At 39.8% G+C, this 26,790-nt stretch overlaps 1 protein-coding gene across 2 annotated transcripts in view; it reads left to right on the top strand.

The window, feature by feature from the left end:
- efl1 (elongation factor like GTPase 1) overlaps positions 1-26,790 on the top strand; it is a 280,941-nt gene that overhangs the window by 94,512 nt on the left and 159,639 nt on the right. For both annotated transcript variants that reach the window (XM_073033003.1, XM_073033004.1), the window contains one exon: positions 3,602-3,701. In XM_073033003.1, the coding sequence (XP_072889104.1) occupies positions 3,602-3,701 (100 nt within the window). The remainder of the gene's footprint in view (positions 1-3,601; positions 3,702-26,790) is intronic.

Here is a 26,790-nt window from a genome sequence, read left to right as displayed (position 1 = left end):
TCCCCTCGAAGACCATCTCAAGCAACCTGGCTCTCTTTCTCAGAAGTATTGCCCATTCACCTGCACAAAGGACTCTTTGCAATGGGGTCTCTCCTTCCAAGGGCATTCTGCAGCATCTTCCCTTCTGTCCTTCTCCACAGCTCCCGCTAAAAGACCACACACTAGACTACAGAAAACTCTTCCCCATAGCTCTCTAGAACCTTCTGTCACTTCCCAAAATCCTGATTTGTTGACTTACATTCTTAAGTTGGACAACATGGGTCCTCATCTTAGCCGAAGCCAAAACACACTTTCTAGCATGGCACACTGCTTTTATAGAAAATTGCTAATATAAGCTACCTCTCAACATAGTAGTAGAAATGTTAACCAGGACATTAAACATAGATAAGGTGAATGGTCAGAGTATTTTCTGTTGTGTAGGGAGAGTATAGATTGAAATTAAGAGGGGAACTATTTTTTAAAAAGGGACCAGATGGATTGTATGAAGATGATTGCAGGTGCAAATTGACAGCAAAGGTAATGAAACTGGCTGGGAGCAGAAAGCAACATAGATGGAGTCATAATTGTGATGGGGGAAGAAGTGAGAGAGGTGGTCTGAATAGGACTGTAACTTTGAATATGTCCTGCAAAGGAGCAGAATTAGTAGTACTTTTCTATGTTAAAAAAAAAATTCAGATGTGTTATCTACAGTGCATTTTGTTATAACTCCTGGTTTATGGAGCAAGCAGTGGAATGATTTGGTGTGGGTGTTATCGAAAGATTACAAAGTGGTTTTAAAAATTGGTGTTTAATTTCACGAAAGATAGTAAAAAGGCAAATAAGCAAATGTTTACAAGTGAAACATAGTTACTAGCCACATATTTAGTTTCAAAAGAGAATTCATACAATAGTTGTACAGGTGTCCCCTGTTTTTCGAATGTTAGCTTTACGACACCTCGCTGTTACGAAAGACCAATATTAGTTACCTGTTTTTGCTAACAGAAGGTGTTTTCACTGTAAATCGGAAAAGCCTAAAAGAGCGCATAAGGGTGTTACACTTAGCGTAAAACTAGACATAATTAAGCGTTTCCATCATGGTGAACGAAATAAGGACATAGTGAGTTTGGCTAAGGAGGCTGGGTTTGTGGAAGTTGATGAAGATGATGTTGAAGAGGTTTTGGCATCCCATGACCAAGAACTGACGGATGAAGAGGAAAGGATAACAATTGAAACCGAACGCAGTAGCGAACAGCCCGAAAGTGAAGTCGTCCAGGAACTGAATATGAAGCAATTGCATGAGATTTTTGCTGCGATTGACAATGCTGCAATGATTGCAGAAAAGTACGATTTTAATTTTGAAAGGTACGTAGGTTTAGGGAATATTTGCAGGATGGTTTGAGTGCTTACAAAGAACTGTGTGATAGAAAAATGCGCGAGGCTAAGCAGTCAAGCATACTGTCGTTTTTCAAGCCTTCCACATCAGCCACAGCAGACGACGAACCTCGACCTTCGACATCGAGGCAGGCAAACATAGAAGCAGGTGACCTGCCTGCCCTGGTGGAAACAGGTGATGATGAGATGACACCCCAGTCTCCTCTACCTCCCACCACCCCAACCTCCGACGACTCAGCCATCATCAGTGTGCTCACTGTCTTCCTGATTCCGGTAAGTGAAACTACTCTGGACGTACATTATTTCCACTTTATATAGGCTGTGTATTTTTATGTGTTATTTGGTATGATTTGGCAGCTTCATAGCTTAAAGGTTACTGGAAAGAGTGCTTCTGCTGAGAGTGCTTGCGTGAGAAATTCTTTACAGTGGACAGTGCTGCAATTATTGCAGAAAAGTATTCCTACTTTATATAGGCTGTGTATTAATCAGTTCATTCCTGCTTTTACTATATGTTACTGTTGTTTTAGGTTTTATGTGTTATTTGGCATGATTTGGTAGGTTATTTTTTGGGTCTGCGAACGCTCACAAATTTTTCCCATATAAATAAATGGTAATTGCTTCTTCACTTTACGACATTCTGGCTTACAAACCATTTCATAGGAACGCTCTACCTTTGAATAGTGGGGCAAAACTGTATGTTGAATATTCTCAAGTGCATTATTGACTTCAGCTCATCAGTCGCGTAACCAACACTGCACCATCCCCACTGCTGTATCCACCACCCTCTTATTTTCATAAATTGGTTTATTATTGTCATATGTACAGAGGTATTATGGAAAAAATGTTTTGCATGCCATCCATTCAATTAAGTGACATTGCAGCAATGGTTAGACAAATTTTCAATTCCTATATGTGTTCAATTCTCTGTAAGGCTTTACTCCTTCATCTCTGCATTCATCTCAGTTTTGCAATTCTGTACTTCAAGCTCTCCATTTCTTTGATTCTGGCTCTTGTAAATGACCCTCTGTGCAGAGTTGTGCTGTGTTAAATTGTTCCTCTACGAAATAAAGTTAGAGGTTTTTGCATTAGATTAATATGATGGTGATCAGTATTACAGCTGCAAGAACAGCATAATAGTGCATGTATAACATTGGGAAGAAATGGGTTAAAGGCATTTATGAGGTATAGGATGTAAATGGACAAAAACACACTTTCCATTGGGTTTCCTCTTCTGTATAGTTGAGATTTACTTAAGGAAAGTTGTGTTTACTTCAGTGCTTACTCTTTCCCTTTAAAATGTGTTAGTACTTAAGGTGTAGGTTTGTGCTTGTTACCCACAACCACCCTCCCACCCTAGTTTACATTCATTTCTGAAGGTTAAATTCTTAATAGAATATGAGATAAACTAAAATGTTATACCTTTGAACTTTTACACCAACTCAAAGCATTGCTGAAAATAGTTGATTTTATTTCTCTCTGCTCTAAGCTTAAAGCTGTGGACATTATAAAACTGGTCATAAGGTTGGTTGGTTTTTTCCTTCAGTGTTTTTGTTTTGTTCTCTGTCCTTAAAGAGCGAAGTATTCGAAATCGCAGTGACTTCAAAGGCCAAGCCAAAATATTTGAGAACCACTGAATTTTGAATTAATACATCGTAAAATTGACGGGTAGTTTTGTGCAATTTTCTCCTCAGCCTTGTTGTGTACTGGAAGATATCCAAATATCACACAAAAAGCTGTATTAGAACTGGTCTGTTTTTAACGAGTGATTCAGTCTTGCTGAGTTCAGCAATTGACCGAGCTATGTCAAGCTTGATTTTCAACTAGGCCACGGTACTTGACGTAACACAGACTTTCTGTTTTATCTTTGTTTCACTTATATAGACAACTGTGCTCTTGTGGATTCTGGATTAATACAATAATTCAATTGTATTTTGTGTCTCTTCCATTTCTAGTGGTAACTGATTTGTAAGACAGTAAAAAATCTATTTTAAAACTCTGAATCTTTATTTTAATAAGCATAATTTAAGAGAAAATTAGTTAAAATGTGAAGCTATTATTGTGAAAAGCAATTTTCTAGTAGTAGTTTGTCAGGGTCAGAAAGTACTATGTAACTGGTGAAGCTATAGTTCACTTGTAGCTGCTTCTATCAATTATTTCAAAAACATAATCAATGCCATCCTTAAACTTATTGAAACAGTGACACCTTTCATTCTCTTTTTAATACATTCAGCATTTCTTGAATGCAAGAGTGATGAAACAGCTCCAGTCATTGTATTTATTTGCAAGATGTTTGCTGTTGATCCCAAGGGTATACCTCAGAATAAGCCAAGGTAGGTGATGTTAATTCTCTTATATAGTTTTTGCTCTGGACAGCTTTTAGTTTCTTTAACCATTTGCCTATTTGCCTCTCAAATAAATAATTATGATTAATTTTGTGAAATTTTGCAACAAATTATATGTAGATAAGTGGAATTGTGCTTTTAGGATGACAATATCAAATGCACAAAGGTGTAAGAAGACAGGAAAGGCAACAGGGGACATGCTAATAAATATGATGGGTCTGATAAGACAAAATGTGTTTGCTTCAATGGTGTGAGTATTATAGGTAAGGTGGATGAACCTGTAACCTGGATCAGTACGTGGAATTACAAAGTTATCATTAAAGAGACCTGAATGCATGAGGGACAAGACTGGCTGATCAATGTTTTTGAGTTTCATTGTTTTAGATGTGGTGGTGGGGTTGTTTGAAAGAGGTGGAGCGTTTATGATGAAGGAGCACATACTGGAGAGCTCATCAACAGAGGCAATTTGTTGGGTAGGTTGGAGGAGCAATTACTTATATTCCATCTGGATAGCCTCCAACCTGAAGGCATGCTTTCAAAGCCCTTCCGTTTCTTCGCTGGCCTTCAGTCCTCTCCTGTCAGATTCCCCCTTCTTCAGCCCTTTAACTCTTTCACCAATCAACTTCCCTGCTTTTCACTTCACTCCCTCCCCATCTTCCAGTTTCACCTATCACCTGCCACCTTGTATTTCTTCCTCCCCTCCCCCCCACCTTCTTATTATAACTTCTCCCCTTCCTGTCCAGTCCAAAACATCGACTGATTACTCTTTTCCATAGATGTTTCCTGGCCTGCTGAGTTTCTCCAACGTTTTGTGTGTTAGATATGATTGATGCAATTACACTGATGGGAGTATACTGTAAATCTCCCGATTACTACTGAGAGATGGAGAAACAGATATGTAGAGAAATTGTGGAAAGGTGCAGAAACAACATGGCTGTCATAGCAGGGGATTTTAACTTCCCCAATTTTGATTGGAACTTCCTTAGTACAAGAAGTTTAGATGGAGTAGGATTTGTTTGATGTATTCCAGAGGAGGCTTAAAACATAATTGGAGAGTCCAACTAGAAGAGAGAACATACTGGACCTAGTTTTGGTAAATGAGCCAGGCCAGGTGACAGACCTGATCGTGGGTGGAGGTTTTGGGAATCTTGACCACAACTCATTATGTTTTAAGATGGATGTGAGTAAGGTTAACCGTTCTTGTTGGAAAGTACTAAATTGGGAGTGGGCAAATTGCAACAGTGTAGGACAAGAGTTAAGGGACTCTGAGAGCAGCTGCTATCAGACCAGTCCATGTTTGTCATGTGGGAGTTGTTTAAAGACCAGCTGGTCAGAATTAAGGATTGGCATGTTTTGGTAAGGAGTAGGGAAATGGGAACCTAGGATGACCTAGGAGGTTCTAAATTTATTCAGGAAGGAAAAATAAGCTAAAATCAGACAGGACCCTTGTGGAGTATAAAGATAGCAGGATAATGCACAGCAGGCAATTAGGAAGGCTAGAAGAGTCCATGGAATGTCCCTGGTGAACAAGAGAATCCCAAGATGTTTATACTTGTATGAAGAAAAAGAGGATAATTAAGGAGAGGATAGGTCTACTCTTTTAACTGGCTTTTCCAGTAAGTACAATTTTTAATCGATTTTAGCATACTATCCACTTCAATTTCCACTTTTATATATTTGTTTATAGATCACTCTAGCCTACCTTTCTCACTCTCCCCATCCTCAACTCGGCATTAAAATGTTGTCAATATATATTGTCTCCTTTCATGGGGGTGCAATATCACTACATTATTCCATTTACCATTCACATTATTCTTTAGGGGTTAAATTTTGTTTAGTAAAATATGTTCTGTGTCCTGTATTGCTTTAAATATCTGGCTACTGCATTCCATTTAAAAACCATGTTTCCAATTGGCTACAAATTAATATTTTAATGTGTTACATGAGAATTTGCATAGTAAATGACATGGTGTGTGCTGTGGATCTGTGCTTTAGCTCTGATGTTGGAGATATTGGTTTGGAAGAGAACTCTGGTTTAGATTCACAGTGGATTTGGAGAAGTTTGGGGAGATAAGGTTGATGGTATTTTATCAGTGCTTTTTCCATATCTAGTGTAAGTATTCCATCTCTTGGAAGTTTACAGGATGGCAGGGATTACTACTATCTCCAGCATTGGTTTAATGTTAGTTTGAGATCTTGATCTCCCAAGGTATTCCACAGTGAAAGGAGGTTGGTAGGAGACCTTTACTTCTAGTTGTTTAGTGTAAGTCCATTTTCTGAAAAGGCTTCAGTGAGTGGATCAATGATTACTTGGAAGAGGGCCTCTGATTATGTGCATACATGAACACTCTCTGTGCATTGCAGTTCATTGAGGCTGGAGTGACCTTACTTTTGGAGTGGAGAAGATGTGGGTTGAATAGACTCTTGTGTTTTCTGTAGATTAGCTTCATTGAACCTCACTTCCTTGGCTACAGTATTGTAGCGAGAAAATTGTTGGAAGGGGTAATACAACCTCACCCGACCCTGGACTGCAGTGAATTAGGAGCTCTCTGATCTATTGGTTCAGATCATTATTTGCTTTCACATAGCAAGAATCAGACGTAGTTGAATTTGAGAGCACCTGAACTTGAGATGGGTACTTCATAATCTATCTTGATGTACTGTGTTTTGCACCTTGGCCCCAGAGGAACTCTTATTTCATTTGTATGTATACATTAATGACAATTAAATTTGCACTTGATGGAGACAGAGGAATTTTTAAGGTCAAATACACCATGTAAAGTGGTTGATGTTTCTCCCTGAATCTCTCTTGGAAATGTGACACAGTAAAAATCATGTTAATGGTGCCTCCAGATGAATTAATGTACACTCCAATTCATGAAGCAACTGTTGAGCCACTAGACATTAAGAACAACTCTTGCAAAGACTTTTCAGGGAAACACTTCAATAGTTAACTCAATTAGATTTATCTACCTTCTTGAGTATGGTCACAATTATGGCATCCTGGAGGTCCCTAGCTCGTACTCCTATTCAGGTGTTGCCGATGAGTTCAGAAGGATCTTGCTGAGATTTCTGAGGACTTTCTGTTTATGGGATCAGTGAATTCGTTTGTTTGGGGATTCTATGAAGGCAGATATGGAAGATAAGAATGTAAGTCATGTATTTCTTTAGGTATATGATTTGTTTAATGTTTTTCATTGTTTTAAAGTATTAGGTATGTGTTTTTGAAAAAGAATGTTATGATCTTTGCATTGTTCAATGCTTTTAAAATAGCTTTTATTGGCTTGGATTGACTTGGGTGGAAAGGCAAGGAAGATTGAACCCCAAGTCTACAAGTGTTACTAGCACCGGGCATTGGGATTTTGTTATAGTTATAAGAGAAATGTATTATAATCTGGGTGAGATAATTACAGCCCTGATTGGGTGGGATTTGAGGTTGGGAGGATTATTTTCTTATGGTACTAGTGTATTATTGTTGCCACGGCCTCTGGTCAGCTTATTATCTCCTCACTGCTTTTGACTTTAAGTTAAAATTGTGTCTGCTCTTTCTTTTTTTGGAAATTAATATCAAGAATGTATAGGTAGAAAGGGTTATAAAAAGAGAGGTTCTGGCACATTAGATTTCATGATTGAGAGTATTGAGTGGAGGAGTTGGGATGTTATGTTGAAGTTGTATAAGGCATTGGTGTGGCCAAATTTAGATTATTGTGTGCAGTCACCTACCTAGATATCAATAAGATTGGAAAAAAAGTAGAGAAAATTTATAAGGAAGTTGCAAGGTCTTGATGGTCTGAGTCATAGGGAAAAGTTGAATAGGTTAGGATTTTATCCCTGGAGTATAAGAAAATGAGTGGAGATTTGATAAAGGTATAAAGAATTATGAAGAATATGGATAGGGTAAATGCAAGCATCTTTTTCTACTGAGACTAGAACTAGAGGACAGAGGTTAAGGGTGAAAGGCGAAATATTTCAGAGGAACCTCGGGGGACAACTTCACTCAGAGCATGATGTGAAATTGGAGTAAGTACCAGTGAAGTTGTGAATGTAGGTTCAATTTCAACATATAAGAAAAGTTTGGATAAGTACTTGGGACTGGCTCTGTGCTATAGTACTTGATGATGACTCTCTCTTCACCATCTTCACATCTCTTGATGTCTCCCTTTCTCTTCACCATCTACACCTCGGACTTCAACTACTGCACAGAGTCTTGCCATCTTCAGAAGTTTTCTGATGACTCAGCCATAGCTGAATGCATCAGCAAGGGAGATGTGGCTGAGTACAGGGCTACGGTGGGAAACTTTGTCACATGGTGCGAGCGGAATCATCTGCAGCTTAATGTGAAAAAGACTAAGGTGGTGGACCTGAGGAGGGCTAAAGCACCAGTGACTCCTGTTTCCATCCAAGGAGTCAGTGTGGACATGGTGGAGGATTACAAATACCTGGGGATACGAATGGACGATAAACTGGACTGGTCAAAGAAAACTGAGGCTGTCTGCAAGAAGGGTCAGAGCCGTCTCTATTTCCTGAGGAGACTGAGGTCCTTTAACATCTGCCAGAAGATGCTGAGGATGTTCTACGAGGCTGTGGTGGCCAGTGCTATGATGTTTGCTGTTGTGTGCTGGGGCAGCAGGCTGAGGGTAGCAGACACCAACAGAATCAACAAACTCAATCGTAAAGCCAGTGATGTTGTGGGGGTGAAACTGGACTCTCTGATGGTGGTGTCTGAAAAGAGGATGCTGTCCAAGTTGCATGCCATCTTGGACAATGACTCCCATCCACTCCATAATGTACTGGTTAGGTACAGGAGTACATTCAGCCAGAGACTCATTCCACCGAGATATAACACTGAGAGTCATAGGAAGTCATTCCTACCTGTGGCCATCAAACTTTACAACTCCTCCCTCGGAGTGTCAGACACCCTGAGCCAATAGGCTGTTCCTGGACTTATTTCCACTTGGCATGATTAACTTATTATTATTTAATTATTTATGATTTTATATTGCTATGTTTCTTCACTATTCTTGGTTGGTGTGGCTGTAAGGAAACCCAATTTCCCTCGGGATCAATAAAGTATGTCTGTCTGTCTGTCTGTCAGAATCTTGTACCAATCTAAGTAGTATATTTAATAAAACTGCAGATGAGCAGTCTCCTAACCCAGTGATGGACTCTGTTGCTGGATCGTATTGTTTAGAAGAAGTGCGAGTCAATGTGTGTTTTGATTTTTAAAAAAATCAGAATGCATGTCGACTCTGACAACAAGGGCTCCACGGTAGCATAATGATTAGTGCATCATTATTACAGCTTGGGACTGAGTTCTGGTGCCATCTGTAAGGAGTTTGCACATTCTTGCTGTGATCCCATAGGTTTCCTCTGGGTGCTCCAGTTTCCCCCAAAATCCAAGGAAAGTTTCATTGGTTATTTTTTATTGTTTTGTGGTTAGTTTAGTGTTAAATAGATGGGTTGCTGGGCAGATTTGCTCTTTGGGCCAGAGGACCTGTTCTGTGCTGTATCTCTAAATAAAAATAAATAACATACTTAGTCATTTAGGTCACAGAGACTTGTATAAATAATCTGGAATAAAATTTGCCAACTGGTAAAGTCAATCAATTCAAAATCACTTTTAATTGTTTCTTCGTAAGTTGAAAACCCAAGAAGCCAATTTTTTTTCTTTGCTGAGTTCCTCCAACATTTTGTGCATGTTGTTCATGATTTTCAGTATCTACAGAATGTCTTGTGTTTAAAATTTGTTTTAGCTCTTATTTTAATGAAAAAATCACAAGGAGTCTGGAGTTCAGAAAATGGTTGTAAGAAATTAGATTTTAACTCTCCCTCCAAGCTCAATTTACATTTTCATTAATTCCTGCATAAAGTTTCTGTGTTTTACCAGATAAAGAGAAGCTTGTTTTGGAACATGGTGAGTTGCCTAAATATAGGACATTGTTGTTTCAGATTGTATCCATCATCGTGAAAGTTAGACAATGGAAACCACAGTCAAAACAAATGGTGGTGAGCAGCATACTTGGCAGTGCACAGCAGCAAGTCTGTAGGACTTGGTTCAATGCCAAGTGTCACATTATACTGATTAAAGATTCAGCAGTAACCTATTGCAACTTCTTGCTTCCAAGTGTGGATATATTTTGTACATAAATCTCTAGCAAACTAGCAACTGATCGTTGAATAAAGTGCAGGATTAGTTTTGACATTTATTCTCTTTTAAAGGACTTTTGAAATTCAGTAATCTTTCTGTGCTTGTTTGGCATTAGCATTTTGTATAGAAGTGATTTTTCTTTGGAATTTGTAGTTTAAGTCTGGCCACTCTGTGACATCAGCCACAATTTTTGCAGAAAACATTGACTTCTATTATTTTGTCTAATTTTTAATGTCCATTGAGTGGAGTTGCAACATGCCTTAATGTTTTAATCAAAATATGATTATAATGCATAAGGAAATCCCTGCTTCAAAGTATAATTGCTAGGTCTCTTTTTATATGTTTTTCTTTCCTTGCCTATTAACGCTGTAATTTAATATCTGACATTTCTGCTGAAATGTGTTTCCACTTATCCTTAGATTTAGACAAAGCAGAATATTCCCGATTATTCCAGGAGTCTGACAACGGGATAAATTAACTAACATGTACACTTTAAGGCTACAGCTTTATTGCCATACTCGAGTCAAATTTTCATTACACATTAATGTGCAAATGGCAGTATAGTTTTGAAACTGATTGGAAGTGGAATTTGATACACTCTCAAACGTCTTGACCACGCCATGCAGAGTGTAGTCATAGTGCAGGGCTGAGGTTGTTTTTCTTTAACCTATATCATCTATTAACTTTGAGGATGAACAGAGTTTGCTTGAGCACTAAAACTTTCTTTGCTATGGAAATACCAATTGCTGTGAAGCATCTTCCTTGGAGGCAACAAGGCATGCGCATTCCTAACCACAGAAAAGTGCAAAGTTCAAATGTTCAAAGTAAATTTATTATCAAAGTACATGTATGTTACCATATCCAATCCTGAGATTCACTTTCTTGTGGGCATACTCAATAAATTCATTATAGAATATTAACCATAATAGAATCAATGAAAGACTGCACCGACTTGCATGTTTAACTAGTGTGCAAAAGATAACAAACTGTGCAAATGCAAAAAGAAAGAAATAATAACAATAATTTAAAAAAGCATTAAAGATCGAGAACATGAGATGAAGTGTCCTTGAAAGTGATTCTATAGGTTTTGGGAGGATTTCAAGGATGGGTCAAGTGAAGTTGAGTGAAATTATCCCCTTTGGTTCAAGAGCCTGATGGTTGACAGTAGTCACCTTCTAGCTTTGGATTACTATGATGATGTAAGAATGAAAAAAAAACTTGCATTTAATATAGTAACCTTCACTATAAAATTTCACAGAGTGCTTTATGTCAGTGGTCCCCAACCACTGGGCCGCAGACTGGTACCGGGCCACAAAGCATGTGCTACTGGGCTGCAAGGAAACAATATGATTTGGCGATATGAAATGATATGAGTCAGCTGCACCATTCCTCATTCCCTGTTGAACTTGAATGCATGCAAGGTCGTTACCCACGTGAGCTCATCAATCAGTCATTAACCTACAACTACTCGATGAGTAAAAAAACAAACGTTGCTTGAGAGTTTCTTTGGAAGAGGTGGTAGGGGACATAAAAGGCCTAAAGGTGATAATGCAGAGACAACTGAGGCGGAGACCGCAAAAAAAAAGTTTCTTTCAACGGAAAATACGACGAGTCGTACATAAAATATGGCTTTAATGCGACCAGTGACTCGTACGCTCCAAGCCCCTTGTGTGTGATATGTGGAGACAACCTGTCTAATGAGGCAATGAAGCCCTCAAAACTGCCTCGGCACCTTGAGTCCAAGCACCCTGCACTTAAAGACAAACCGGTTGAGCTTTTTTGAGCGGAAAAACATGAGCAAGCGGGACAAAAGCAAGTGCTGAGAGCCACCGCCTCCACAAATGCTGCTGCTCTGAGAGCGTCATATTTAGCGGCTAGCCGTATTGCTAAGGCTTCTGTTGGTGAAGAATTTGCGAGGAAATGGATGCCTTCTCTTACACACTGAAGTCAGGTGGCTATCAAGGGGGAGAGCCCTGGCCAGGGTTTTTGAGTTAAGAGAGCCGCTACAGAGATTTCTTTAAGGAAAAAAGTCACCACTGGCAGTACAATTCAGTGACAAAGAGTGGATACCAAAACTGGCTTATCTGTGTGACATCCTGAACCTGTTCAATGAACTCAATTTGTCACTTCAGGAGAGAATGACAACTGTCGTCAAGTTGACAGATAAAGTGTCTGCTTTCAAAGCCAAACTGGAACTGTGGGGATGGCGAGTGGACAGGGGCATATTTGACATGTTCCCAACATTAGCTAGGATTTTGGGAGAGACTAAAGCTGCACCGTCCTTCTCACAGCTGGTGTGCTATCACCTATCTTTGTTGTCGACAGAATTCGAGCTTAACTTCCCAACCACAAATGACCCAAGACGTGCAAAGGAATGGGTCCGTGACCCATTTGTGAATGTCCCTGGTGAATCATCATGTCAGCACGGGGAGGAGCTCAACTCCTCAAGCTTGTAAATGACAGTGGGCTGAAAAGTATGTTTGACATAACATCTCTGCTGGCATTCTGGATCAAAGTCAAGGCTGACTATCCGGAGATAGCAACGAAAGCACTGAAAATGTTGCTTTCATTTCCAACATCATATCTCTACGAAGCGAGGTTTCCTGCAATGAATGCAACAAAAACTAAATTGCAGAATAGACTGGACATGAGGAACCCTCTTCGAGTATCGCTGTCTCCCGTTGCCCCTCGATCGGACCATCTTGTTGCAGGGTAACAAGCCCAGGTCTCCCACTGATTCAGCGATATTGGTGTGTTGCAATGTTTTTATATGTTCATACGAGGAAAATATGCGCTGTGTGTTTAATATCCAAATGTTACTTAAAATATTATGATGCTATTGACTTATAAGTGACATAATTGACTTATCACTATATTCATGCAAGGAAAATATGCACTGTGTTTAATATTAAATTCGTTAGGTGAACTCTTTTAGAAATGAAATTGGGGGTATTAGACACTTATAAGTGATTTATAGTTGGCTTATCACCTATATTCCAGTCGAGATTAACCCCCCCCCGTCGGCCGGTCTGCAAAAATATTGTCAATATTAAACTGGTCTGCGGTGCAAAAAAGGGTTGGTGACCCCTGCTATATATCAATAAAATGCTTATGACATTTGGTGATACGGTAATACAGAAAGCAGAATTACCAATTTGTACAAACTGCAGGAAAGAATTTATGAGCACTTGGAGAAGCATAGTTTGATTAGTGAAAGACAGCATGACCAGGTGAGGGGCAGGTCACGTGTCACTAGGCTGATGACTTTTTTGATGAAGCTAGGGTGGTGGATGTGGTGTCTATAGATGTTAGTAAGGTGCTTGATGAGGTTCCCCATCGTAGGCTCATTCAGAAAGTTAGGAGGCATGGGATCCATGGAGACTTGCTTGCGTGGATTCAGAATTGGCTTGCCCACAGGTGACAGAGTGAAGTGTATTCTGCCTGGAGCTCTGTAGTTACTGGTGTCCAACAGGGATCTATTCTGGGACTCCTGTTCTTTGTGATTTTCATAAATGTCTTAGACAAGGAAGAAGAAGGATGGGTTAGTAAATTTGATGATGACACTAAGGTTTATGGTGTTGTGAATTAGTGTAGGTAGTCATAGGTTACAACGGGACATTGCAGGATGTAGAGCTGAGTTGACAAGTGACAGAGTACTATCTGGAAAAGTGTGAAGGTTGAACTAGATGTTAGGGTACAAAGTTAATGTCAGGAGTATTAGCAGTGTTGAGGAACCGTGCGATCTTGGTGTCCAAGGCCATAGATCATTCAAAGTTGCTGTGCGGATTGACAAGGTGGTTAAGAAGGTGTATGGTGTGTTGGTCTTCCTTAGTTGAGGAATTTAGTTCATGAGCCATGAGGTAATGTTGCAGTATGACATTAGGTGACATTTGCAGTATTGTGTTCTGTTCTGCTTGCCTCATAATAGAATGGATGTGGAAGCTTTAGGAGAATTGCCAAGATTTTGTCTGAATTAGAAAACATGTCTTATGAGGAAATGTTGAGTGAGCTAGGGCTTTTCACTTTGGAGCAAGGAAGATGAGAGGTGACTTGAGAGAAGTGTATAAAATTACCAGGAGGCATAGATAGAATGGATATCCAGTGCCTTTCTCTCAGGGCAGAAATGGCTAATATGATAGGACATACTTTGAAGGTGATTAGAGAAAAATATAAGGGTAGTCAGAGGTCGGTTTCTTTACACAGAGAGTGGTAAGTGCATAGAATGCACTGCTGGAGATGGTGGTAGAGATAGTTACAATAGGGACGTTTAAGAGGCTCGTACAAGTACATGGATGAAAAAAGAAATGAAAGCTATGTGGGAAGGAATGGTTAGATTGTTCTTGTAATTGGCTAAAGGGTCTGCATGGCATAATGGGCTGTACTGTTCTATGTATGCAAGATCCTTCATTGCATCATGGTGATGATCAGATAATTGCTTTTAATCTTGCTGATTATGGAAAAAACATTGGCCAGTATACAAAGTAAATTACCCTGGTCAACCATGTGATGTTTTGTATTTTCCTGAATACAGAAAGAATTGAGATGCAACAAAATTAGCTGATGGACCTGGTGCTTTCCTGTTCTTCTATATTTTATTGTGATGTTAAATTGATTTAAAGTCTCTTTCTGTGATCCCTTTAAGTCTTGAAAAATAGACAAAATGGTTGTTTTCATACTGCAAGGTGGTACACAATGGTGTGCCCGGAGATTACTGCCAGGGCCTTTGCTATTTTGATGTGCTTAGATGATTTGTGATAACATTTCAAATATTGCAAACAATTCCAAGTTTAAGAGTGTAGTAAACTGTGAGGATATGGTAACAACAGCAAATGGACATGCGCTGGCAGGATCGGTTGATAAATGGCAGGTGAGAATTAAAACAAAAGCAGGTGTGCTGGAAATACTCAGCCAGTCAAGTACCATTAATGGAGGGAAAAGCAGAGTCAACATTTCAGCTCAAGCAACCTTGATTCATTAAAATTGGAAAAGTGCTTTAAGTTGCATGCATGGATTAAGGTGTGAGGTTGAATTAAGGGAAAATAGTGAGTGTCTGTGAGAAGGTGTCAAGTTAACACTCAGTTTAAAAGTTATCAGTCAGAGGCAGAAATGGCAAAAGAAACAAATAGAAGTGGACAGTGTAATAGCTATGGATGAGAAAAAAGTATATTAAACTAAAATTTTTAAATTCAACAACATACCCTGACCAAATATGCAATGTTGTTTCTTAGGAACATATTAGGCCACACTAGGATGTTGAAGGATGCTGAAGAAAGGATAGAATGGGAAAAGATGGTGAATTAAGGTGATTGTGATTGACAAGACAGGGCTGCCCTTGTAGAAAGATTACTGGTGTTCTTCAACATGGTCATGCAATCTGTGTTTGGTTTCACTGATGTAGAGGGAAGCACATTGTGAACATTGAGTGCAATGCATGAAACTGGGAAGTGTAAGAGAACGACTGCTTCATCTGGAAGCACTATTTGAGTTGAATAGTGGAATGAAAAGTGGTTCAATGAGAGGTGAGTCATCCCTTGGGCTGCATGGGGAAATCGTCTTGAGAAAGTATGTCGTTGTTGGATGTGACAGAATTGGACAGAGAATAGAGTACTCAGAGTATCTGTCACTGAAAGGAATCCACTTTTTTATTTATTCTCTTTATTTAGAGATACAGTGTGGGACAGGTCCTTTGAAATGTGCCATCAGCATCCATTGATACAACCCTAGCCTAATCACGGGACAATTTTCAATGACTAATTAACCTACTAACCCAGGGGAAACCCATGGGGAGGACGTGCAAACTCCTTGCAGGAAGACACTATGAATGAACTTCAGCATCCCGAGCTGTAATAGTGTTGCGTTAACCGCTTTGCTACCATGGCGACTGTGGAGTGTGAAAAGATGGGAAGGGGGGAAATGTTGAAGTGGGTGGCAGTCTCATTGGAGGTGTTAGAAATTATGGTATCTGTTGGACGTGAAGACTGGTGGGCTGAAAAGTGAGGACACTTGAACCCTATCCATGGGTAGGATCAAATGTGCAAGAAACAGAAAAGGTGCAGTCAGGTACTTGATCACTTAAGAGTGGAATGGAAGCCACAGTCATGGAGAAAAGATAGTCTCTGCAGATTTCGTTTACTTTTTTTTCTTTCAGATAATAATGGTATCAATCCAAATTAGTGTCATATTGATATTTAGGTGATCTGTAATATCTGTGGATCTTTTAACTCTGGTATTTAGGTGATCCAGGAAACCAATCCCATTAAATGTCACACAGTTTGTGAAAATAGACCTGTGTGTATCTTAAATGTGTATTAAAATTTCATCATTAAACATGGATGACATACTATGAATATCCTTTTAAGAAAGGTGCTATTTTAAATTACAGTTTCTTGAGACAAAAATGTTTAAATAAATTTTGGCATAGTACAGACATAGCTATAATAAAATAGAAAACAAATAGATGAGATTTTGCATGATTATTTTTCATCTTTAATATCAGTAATTCTGTTAACGTGAATGATTATACCTTGCCAAATGATTCTTGCCCCTTCTCCATTTGAATTAAGATTCTTGATATTTTTGTCATTGAAACTACAAGTGCAACTGATGTTGACATTTGAAATCTGATATTAATGATATTCTTCAAAATTATTTTAATCAGATGTACAGCATAAAAGCATTTAGACCCTATCTAAAATGCATTTTGATGCCTGATATGAAGCCTATTTGTAAAATCACTGACTTTTTTTTAGTGCCTCATCCATTGACAGAAAAGATGCAGTGCAGGAATATAAGTCTTATTTAGATTTACTTTAGTTACACATGCTTTTGTTGTAATTCTTTCCTCTGATTGGCCCCTGTACAATGTTTCAGGATAATAGACACATTTATGTTATTATATTCTTATAAGAAATGAAAACAGAATAAAAGGGGCATTGGATAAGTACTTGAGAAGGAATAAAATACAAAACTATAATTAAAATGTAGAAGCTGATGGGACTGTTCCACTAGGGACTGTAATGGCTTTCTAAGCTGAATAACCTCCCATATTGTAAGAGTTTTATGACTGTGGTTTTGAGGAAATAACTGTGTCGGACAAGGGTCTATATAACTTGTTCTGGCAATTGGGCTATTGATAAAAGTGCAAGGCTCATGATGTCAGAAGGAAAGTTGGTTGAAGAAAGAAATCTAAAGTTGCCGTTAATGTATTGGAGATATCCAGAGGCTAGTATGTTTCACTGAGAGTGATTTGAAAATAAAAATAGAATCAATATCTTTTAATGACATATGAATGGAAAAGTTGCAAAATAACTTGGAAAGTTTAAAAGAGGATAACAGGTTTATCAAGGGGTGGCGTGTAAAGATCGAGTGTAATATAGAGTAGTGTGACAGTTAATTTTGCAAAAGCAAACAAAGAAGTATCAAGAATGATATCCAGTTCCTTGACAATGTGACAAGTAATAAGGCAAAAAATCAATATGGTTTTGGTTATTATAAATAGGTTGTAGTGTGTAGGAGCAAGGAAGATAAATAATTCTTGTCCAACATTCACAAAAATCCAATATTCACATTTATGGAAGAGACTAAATTATCAACGTTTCGGGCCAAGACCTTCATCAGGACTGGAGTGGAAGGGAGAAGAAACCAGAATCAGGTGGGAAGGAGGGGAAAGAGTACAAATTGGCAGGTGATAGGTGAAGCCAGGGAAGGGAAAAGGTGGGAGGGGGAGGAAGGATGAAATAAGAAGCAGGGAGAGGTGAAGGGCTGAAGAAGGAATCTGATAGAACAGAACAGTGGACCATAGGAGAAAGGAAAGGAGGGTCATGATTGGGTGGTGGTGGGGAAGGGAATGGGGAATTCTAAAAGAGAGAAAGGGAGGAGAAATTGATGTTTCAATCTTCAGGTTGGAGGTTACCTAGACTGGATGTGAGGTGTTGCTCCTTGAGCCTGAGTGTGGCTTTATTGTGGCAGTAGAGGGTGTCATGGACTGAAATGTAAGAATGGAAATGGGAAGTTGAATTGAAATGGTACAGTTCTTGTCTGTATATTGGGATTGATCATCTGAGTTCCAGCTAGTTTTATTTAGAGATACAGCACAGTAACAGGCCTTTCCAGCCCAGTGAGCCTGCTCTGCCCAATTTCACCCATGTGGCCAATTAACCTGCTAACTCGTGTACGTCTTTGGAATGTGGGAGGAAACCCATGTGGTCATGGGGAGAATGTACAAACTCATTAAAGACAGCGATGGAATTGAACCCATATTGCTGGTGCTGTAATGTTGTGATGCTAACTGCTAGTCTACCCATAACTCCACACTGAGAGTGCTTGGAAATCAGGATTGAACCCGGGTTTCTGGAGCTGTGAGGCAGCTGTGCCCAAGGGCCAGATATCCATATCTGGACTATTCCTAGACATAGACTCTGTTAGCAAACTGCTCAGAGCTGCATAAATGTATTCCTCATAAAGTTAGTAAATCACAGAATGGTGGCATCTCAGATACATATGATGTTTCAACCCTTTGCATGAGCAGTTGAGTGAGTTACATTCCCTAGCATTCTCTAGTCATGTGTCATGGCAGCAACCTTTCCCTCCATGTCAGCAAATCAAAAGAGTTGGCCATTGACTTCAGGAAGAGGGGACGAGTGAGGGGTGCATCTGCTGTTGTTTATATCAATAGTGCTCAGCTCAATGGGGTTGATAGCTTCCAATTCCTCAGAGTGAACGTCACCAACAGCCTGTCCTGATCCAACCACATTGATGTCATGTCCAGGTGAATTCATGAGTGCCTCTTTTTCCTTAGAAGGCTAAAGAAATTTGGCACAACCCTTTAAACCCTCACTGATTTTTATTGATGCTCTGCCCATGACCTCAAGAAACTGCAGTGTATTGTAGACATATCTCAGCATCATGAAAACCAGCCTTCTTTCCATGCACTCTGTTTACACTTGTTGCTGCCTCAATAAAGCCGCCAGCATAATCAAAGATCCCACACACACCAGACATTCTCACTTCTTTTGCCTCCCATTGGCCAGAAGATTCAAAAGCCTGAAAGCACATAGCACCAGGCTCAAAGACAGATTCAGTTCTGCTGTTACAAGACTATTAAATGGTTTACCGGTATGATAAGATGAACTCTTGACCTGACAGCCTGCTTCGTTGTGACCTTGCACCTTACAGTCTACCTGAACTGCACTTTTATTTTGCACTCTGTTACTGTTGTACCTTGTACAGCCTCAATGAACTGATGTAATGAATTGATTTGTATGGACAGTATGCAGGACTGGTTTTATACTGCATCTCAGTACATGTGACAATTATAAGCCAATTTACCAATTTGCTAGTTTTCTTTATCACCTTTTTGAACACTTCAATTGAATCTGTTTACACCATATATGTCAAACTCAAGGCCCGCGGGCCAAATCCGGCCCGCGCTGGAATTATCTTTGGCCCGCGAGATAATATCTAATTACTATTAAAGCTGGCCCCAGTAATTGAAGCGCCTATGGCGTATGATAAGGCTAATGCTGAGTTTATTCAGGTACCAGGTTTTCGGGGTTTTTAGTGTTTATTCGGCAGTCTTGCTCGGCAGTCTTCTTCATAAGAAACGGAATTTGTAAAGTGAAACACTTTGTAGTTATAGCAGAGACTGAGACACATGAGAGCAGGCTGAAAAAACGGAGGCAACGAAAGCTGCATTCGCACGCGTCCAACTGATCCAGCCCGCATGAAGCTGCATTTTGCTCAATCCAGCCCGTGACCTAAAATGAGTTTGACACCCCTGGTTTACACTGTTACTCCTTACAGTGCTTTCTAGAACCTAAGCATTCATTGTGTATGTAACGTGCTGTAATGGCTTCTCTGTAACGTTTCACTGCTAAGGCTAATGAAACGGTTTCTCTGTAATGTTCACTGCTGAAGTAACGGTTTCTCTGTAGCAGCAATATTTGGGTTATGGCTGGAGATAACAGCACTGTGGTATGCATGTTAGCCAGTCAGGATTTCACAAGCCCTGTCTTGTGAATCTGGAAGGAGTTGATTTTGCGGGCTTTTGCCAGAGAGAGGGAGAGATGAGGGAAGATGCGAATGGAGAGATTTGGTGGACCGCCGGACGGAGTGGACTCGGAGCTAGGGTCCGAAGGGCAGTGACGATCAGAGGAGGTCAGTGGCAGACAATCGCCTTATCAATGTGCTTCAGCTTTGCTCCAGACTGTTTAATAAGATTGGGCCCTTTTATTTCTTTTATTTTGTTTCTCTACTAGCCATATAGTCAAAGTAAGAGTTAAAAAGCTTAATCGCATATTGTGTACTGTTTGTTATTTCGGGGTGCTGCTTTGTAACGGGACACATCGTGCAGCATCCACCCAAACAAGATTTCTTAAGTTTGGCTGGGCTGGGCTGCTAGGTGAAGCGTGAGTTGCTTGTAAAAGATGTTTTCTTCATATCACTTATGATTCTTTTTCTGATCACTTTTATTTCTTGTCTCCTTGATCTTGACGGGTCTATTATTTGGAAGTACTACGTACACTTGACACACAACTGATTTTGTCTCTATCAGATATCTTTGCACCCACTTAGGAATGACCAAAGTTCTCTTATCCACTGCATTACCTCTGACATAGAATCATTGTGATAAACCTCTCCAAATCCTTCACATCTTTCCTTAAGTATGAAACCCAGATATGAACACAGTATTCAGGTTGTAATCAAACCACTATCTGATTCAAGATTGTGTAATGTAATTTCCAGTAAACAAGTGTAAAGGAGAACAAAATAGTTGTTAACACGAGGAAATCTGCAGATGCTGGAAATTCAAACAATTTCACACCAAATGCACACACCAAACATTTGTTTGGTACACAAATGTGTACCAAATGTACACCAAAAACACACCAGGCAAATCATAGATGCTGCCTGGCCTGCTGTGTTCTACCAGCATTTGGTGTGAAATAGTTGTTACCCCAGATCTGATGCAGCACGGACAAAGCACAATAAGATAAAGGAATCAACAATAAAAATAAATGCAAGTACATAAGATAGCTTGTATACATTGATTGCATGTCCATAAAGTGACACTATTGTAGATAATGTGACTCTGATAGGAAAGGTTGATAAAGTAGTGGTGGTGGGGGTGTGGGTCAGTTTTACTGTTTGAGGAAAATATCTATTTTTGAGTCTGGTGGTCCTGGCATGGATGTTATGTAGCCTACTCCCCAATGGGAGTGGGTCAAACAGTTCATGTGCAGGGTGAGTGGGATCCTTCATGAAGTCACTGGCCCCTTTCTGTATATATGTCCTTGATGTTGGGTAGGCATAAAGATTCATTATGACTACTTCCCTCGTACTCTGCACTTTCTAAATCATGTTCAGATTCTTACTGCCTATTTAAACAGATTCGTAAACTGCCAGTTACTTATAGCTAACCAAGATGGTCAGCACAAACTTCTGTAGATTTCCAGCAATTAAAACAAATTGAAGAAATCACTTCATGGATAAGAGTAAGTAGTGAGTTTCATCACACATACAGTAATTAGGTTAGTTTATATGTCAAGGCAATTCCCAAGCATTAATTTTCATTCACAACATAGGCAGCTGGTGAGCCTGGTTGTCAAAGCCGTTTATGTCAGTGTAGCCTTCCAGTGACAAGGAGAGAGTTGTTTTGAACTGCATAGTCCTCACTGATATAATGAAAACTTGGACTATACTGGACAAATTAGTTTCTCAGATTGTAGAGACATTGTTGATGGAAAGCAATTAACTACTTTTTTTTAAATCACTCAATGCAGTTTTTATATGCTACAAGTTGTCAGATAGCTCCATTTGGTGTACATCCCTCTGGTTCCTATCCATGTACCTGCCTTTTAAATGTTATTGTACCTGCCTGAACCACTGCCTCTGGTAACTTGTTACTACCCTCTACATGAAAAAATGCCCCTTGAGTCCATTTTAAATCTTTCCCCTCTCACCCTAAACCTATGCCATCTGGTTTTTGATTCCCTTCCCCTGAGGAAAAAGTCTGTGTGTGTTCATCCTGTCTATGGTCATGATGATTTTATGGACTTTTATAAGGCCACACTCTGTCATCTGCATTCCAAGGAATAAAGTCTTAGACTTTCATTGCAATTTAGGCCCTCAGTTCCTGGTAACATTCTCATAACTCTTTGCATTCTTTCCAGCTTAATGACATCTTTCTTACACAATACACAATACCAGGCACGCTACTTGAGGTGAGGCATTGTGCAACTGCAGCATAATTCCTTTCCTTAACGCCGTGACTGATGAATGCCAACATGTCAAAAGCCTTCAACACCTTGTCTACCTGTGATGCCACTTTTGAGAGCTATTTATTTATATACCTAGTTCTCTCTGTTCTACAACAGTCCCCAAAGAGTGTTCCATATTTTGTGAAAACACTGGTTGGCCATCATGCCCATTGGCAATGGGGAGACAGATTGGGGAAAACTAAGCTATGGAGAATGATTGAAGCAATGATTGCAACAGGCAGTAGTCAAAACTTGTCATTTTAACATTTAGGTTGAACACCAATAAATATTTGAAGCCAAGCAAATGACAGGGTTTTGAGAATATGAAACAAGATGGATCAAATTACCTCCTGTAATATAAATCCATTGGTTTATGGTTTCTCCTTTTTTCTGTGTACTTGAATAAAAACCAGCATCTGAAAATGGCATCATCCAAACTTGATTTAAGTTATACAGCAAGAAACAGATTTAGTTATAAAACAAATTAATGGATTGAGGACTCTTACCATAAATTTGATATTTTAAAGTAATTTTACAATATTTTGCATTAGCTGCCCAGGACTTGCTGGGAAATGTCTTCAGTTACAGCATTTTGGTGCTCTCTTTACCAATTAAGGTAAGTAGGTTAATGGTTGCAATGTGATTACTGAGCTTTTCTAACTCTTGCCTATATTTTGCTATTCATTTTCTGAATGCATGCTTGAGCTGGACTGCTCAAATCCCAAACATTTATACTGGGAAATTTGCCTTTTGAAGCAGTATTAAATGTGTGTTCAAAGTCCTGATGCGTGGCTTTGCTGTTACTTTTGCTGGCAACTGGTAGGTAAGGTTCTGAATCAAAAAGGCAAGTCTCTGCGTGTCATAATGTCGAATAGGTGGTCTAGATGAAAAGCCCCGAATATGAGCTAGCTGGAAAAATTGACACCTAGTGATGTCATGCCCCTCGAACACAAAAAAATATAGAAGCATGAATATAGAACACTAGGCCTCTCCAGGCTGCCCTGCCATTCTATAATATCATGCCTAGTAGTGCCAGCTTTGTGCCATTTGGGGGGAATAAGCTTGAATTTCTCAATCTTTCAAATAGTTATCTATCTTCACCTTAAGTATATATAATTGTATTTACAGTGCCCATAAAAAGTATTCACCCCATTTGGAAGTTTTCATGTTTTATTGTTTTACAACATTGAACCACTGTGGATTTAATTTGGCTTTTTTTTGACACTGATCAACAGAAAAAAGACTTATGTCAAAGTGAAAACAGATCTCTACAAAGCGATCTAAATTAATTTCAAATATAAAACACAAAATAATTGATTGCATAATTATACACCCCCTTCAAGTCAGTATTTAGTTGATGCACCTTTGGCAGCAATCATAGCCTTGAGTCTGTATGGATAGGTCTTTATCAGCTTTGCACATCTGGAGACTGCAATTTTCCCCCCATTCTTCTTTACAAAACTGCTCAAGCTCTGTCAGATTGTATGGGGATCATGACTGAACAGTCCTTTTCAAGTCCAGCCACAAATTCTCAATTGGATTGAGGTGTGGGCTCTGACTTGGCCACTCCAGAACATTAACATTGTTGTTCTTGAGCCATTCCTGTGTACTTTTGGCTTTTATGCTTGGGCTCATCATCTTGCTGGAAAAGAAATATTCTCCTAAGTCACAGTTTTCTTACAGACTACATTGGGTTTACCTCCAGGATTTTCCAGTATTTTGCTGCATTCATTTTACTCACTACCTTCACAAGCCTTCTAGGGCGAGCAGCAGTGAAGCATCGCTACAGGATGATGCAGCCACCACCGTGTTTCACGATACGGATGGTGTGTTTTTGATGATGTGTGGTGTATGGCTTATGCCAATCATAGCATTTAGTCTGATGGCCAAAAAGCTTAATTTTGGTTTCATCAGACTATAGAACCTTCTTCCAGCTGACTTCATAGTCTCTCACATACCTTCTGGCAAACTCTAGCCAAGATTTCATGTGGGTTTTTTTCAACAGTGGCTTTCTCTTTGCTACTCTCCCATAAAGCTGTGACTGGTGAAGCACCCAGGCAACTGTTGTTGTATGCGCAATCTCTCCCATCTCAGCCACTGAAGCTTACAACTCCTTCGGAGTCGTCATTGGTCTCTTGGGGCCTCTCTCACAAGTCCCCTTCTTGTATGGTCACTCAGTTTTGAGGATGGCCTGCTCTAGGCAGATTTACAGCTGTGCTGTATTCTTTCCATTTCTTGATGATTGACAACTGTACTTCAAGGGATATTCAGTGACTTGGAAATTTTCTTGTATCAGTCTCCTGACTTGTGCTTTTCAAAAACCTTTTCACAGAGTTGCTTGGAGTGTTCTTTTGTCTTCATGGTGTTCTTTTTGCCAGGATATATATAACATCTACTATTCTTGGGAGGTTCCCTACCCTCTGAAAACCAGGAGGTTCACTATAGGTGTAGCCACCTCCTCTGGTTATTAAGTCCCAGCAATTTGTCTACCTCTAGCCTTCCAAATGTGAAAGCTGTCAAGTTCTTTGGCTGCTTTTCCAAAACAATTAGACCAATTAAATATGTATTTAAAAAAATTAAAACATAACATTATAAATCATTGAGCAATTGAAAGCATTTCTAAAAAGTTGGAAAGATTGAAAGAAACGTAATTCAAAAACTATCTTTTATTTGTTCTTCTCTGTTGCAGCTGTTTCTCTTCATTTGGATGAATAGGCTTGTTGTTCATTTCCAGGCTTGACTTGCTCAGTAAGTTAGTGCTCTCTTTGCTGGTCTCCATTTGGAGCAACACCCAAAAATCAACCTCGCAGCTCAGCCAGGAGGTGCAGTATGTCTGCATTTGAAATTAAGGAAATTCTGATTGTTCAGAAATCTTTATAAACCCTACTTGCTGAGTAACGTATCTTCAAAAAGTTTTGGTTTAATTTGCAAAATGAAAACTACATTTACCCTGTTAGTGCAATGACTTCAAATATATGTGATTTGGTCACCCTGAAAATGTTGGGGCAGCTGATTTTGGAATTAACCAGGTAGAATGGTTTTATACTCTTAACTTATTAATCTTAAATAACTTGGTCTATTCACATATTTAATGATGATTTTATTATGGATATTTAAAAATACGAGGGGTGATTGATAAGTCTGTGGTCTAAGGTAGAAGGAGATGAGTTATACAGCTCTCATTACATGCACATGCAGGTCAACTCTTTGAGTGATTATGCAGAAGGTTTTCAGTTAATAACTCATCACCCCTGATGAGTTATTAACTGTTGAGTTATTAACTTCAAACTTTCTATAACTCATCTCCTTCTACCTTAGGCACGAACTCATCAATCACCCCTGCTGTGGACACTTGCTGGAGGTCCAAGATCCGTATGCTCCATGACTGCTGGACTAAGTGTGTAAATGTAGGAGGGGACTGTGTTGAAAAATAAATGTGCTAAAATTGACTCCTTCTACCTTAGGCCATGAGCTTATCAATAACCCCTCATAGCATACTATTTTAAATCAGCAGTTGATCAGTTGCTCTTTATAACTATTATAGTGGATTCCGGTTACTTGGGCCATCAGTTAGATGGAAAAGTTGCTTATTTAGGACAACTCTTAAAGAACAGAAACTGATCGAGAAAATAGCTGCTATTCCCTTCATTTATTTGAGACACTTCACTGCTTAATTGGGACAGTAGACTGTTGCTGAATGGTTTCTAAATAGCAACACACACAAAATGCTGGAGGAACTCAGCAGACCAGACAGCATCTTTTCCCACTACCTAGCACATCTTTCCCTCCCCCCCACTTCTGCTTTTCGCAGGGATTGCTCCCTATGCGACTCCCTTGTCCACTCGTCCCCCGTCCCCCCCCCCCCCCCCCATCCCTCCTGGCACTTATCCTAGTAAGTGAAACAATTGCTACACCTGTCCTTACACTTGCTCCCTCACCACCATTCAGGGCCCCAGACAGTTCTTCCAGGTGAGGCGACACTTCACCTGTGAGTCGGCTGGTATGGTATACTGCGTCCGGTACTCCCGGTGTGGCCTTTTATATATTGGTGAGACCCGATGCAGACTGGGAGACCGTTTCGCTGAACACCTACGCTCAGTCCGCCAGAGAAAGCAGGATCTCCCAGTGGCCACACATTTTAATTCCACGTCCCATTCCCATTCTGATATGTCTATCCATGGCCTCCTCTACTGTCAAGAAGAATCCACACTCAGGTTGGAGGAACAACACCTTGTATACCAGCTGGGTAGCCTCCAACCAGATAGCATGAACATTGACTTCTCCAACTTCCGTTAATGCCTCTCGTCCCCTACTTACCCCATCCTTCATATATTTAGTTGTTTTGTTTTCTCTCTCTCTCTCTCTCTCTCTGTCTCTCTCTCTCGCTCTGCCCATCACCCTGCCTGTTCTCCATCTCCCTCTGGTGCTCCCCCCTCCCCCTTTCTTTCTCCCGAGGCCTCCCGTCCCATGATCCTTTCCCTTCTCCAGCTCTGTATCACTTTTGCCAATCACCTTTCCAGCTCTTAGCTTCATCCCACCCCCTCCCGTCTTCTCTTATCATTTTGCATTTCCCCCTCCCCCCACTACTTTCAAATCTCTTAGTATCTCTCCTTTCAGTTAGTCCTGACGAAGGGTCTCGGCCCGAAACGTTGACCGTGCTTCTCCCTATAGA

This window comes from Hemitrygon akajei, chromosome 30 (genome assembly GCF_048418815.1).
Source record: "Hemitrygon akajei chromosome 30, sHemAka1.3, whole genome shotgun sequence".
Classification (NCBI taxonomy): domain Eukaryota; kingdom Metazoa; phylum Chordata; class Chondrichthyes; order Myliobatiformes; family Dasyatidae; genus Hemitrygon; species Hemitrygon akajei.
Note: the sequence above shows the minus strand (reverse complement) of the source record. Positions and strands in the feature narration are given on the sequence as shown.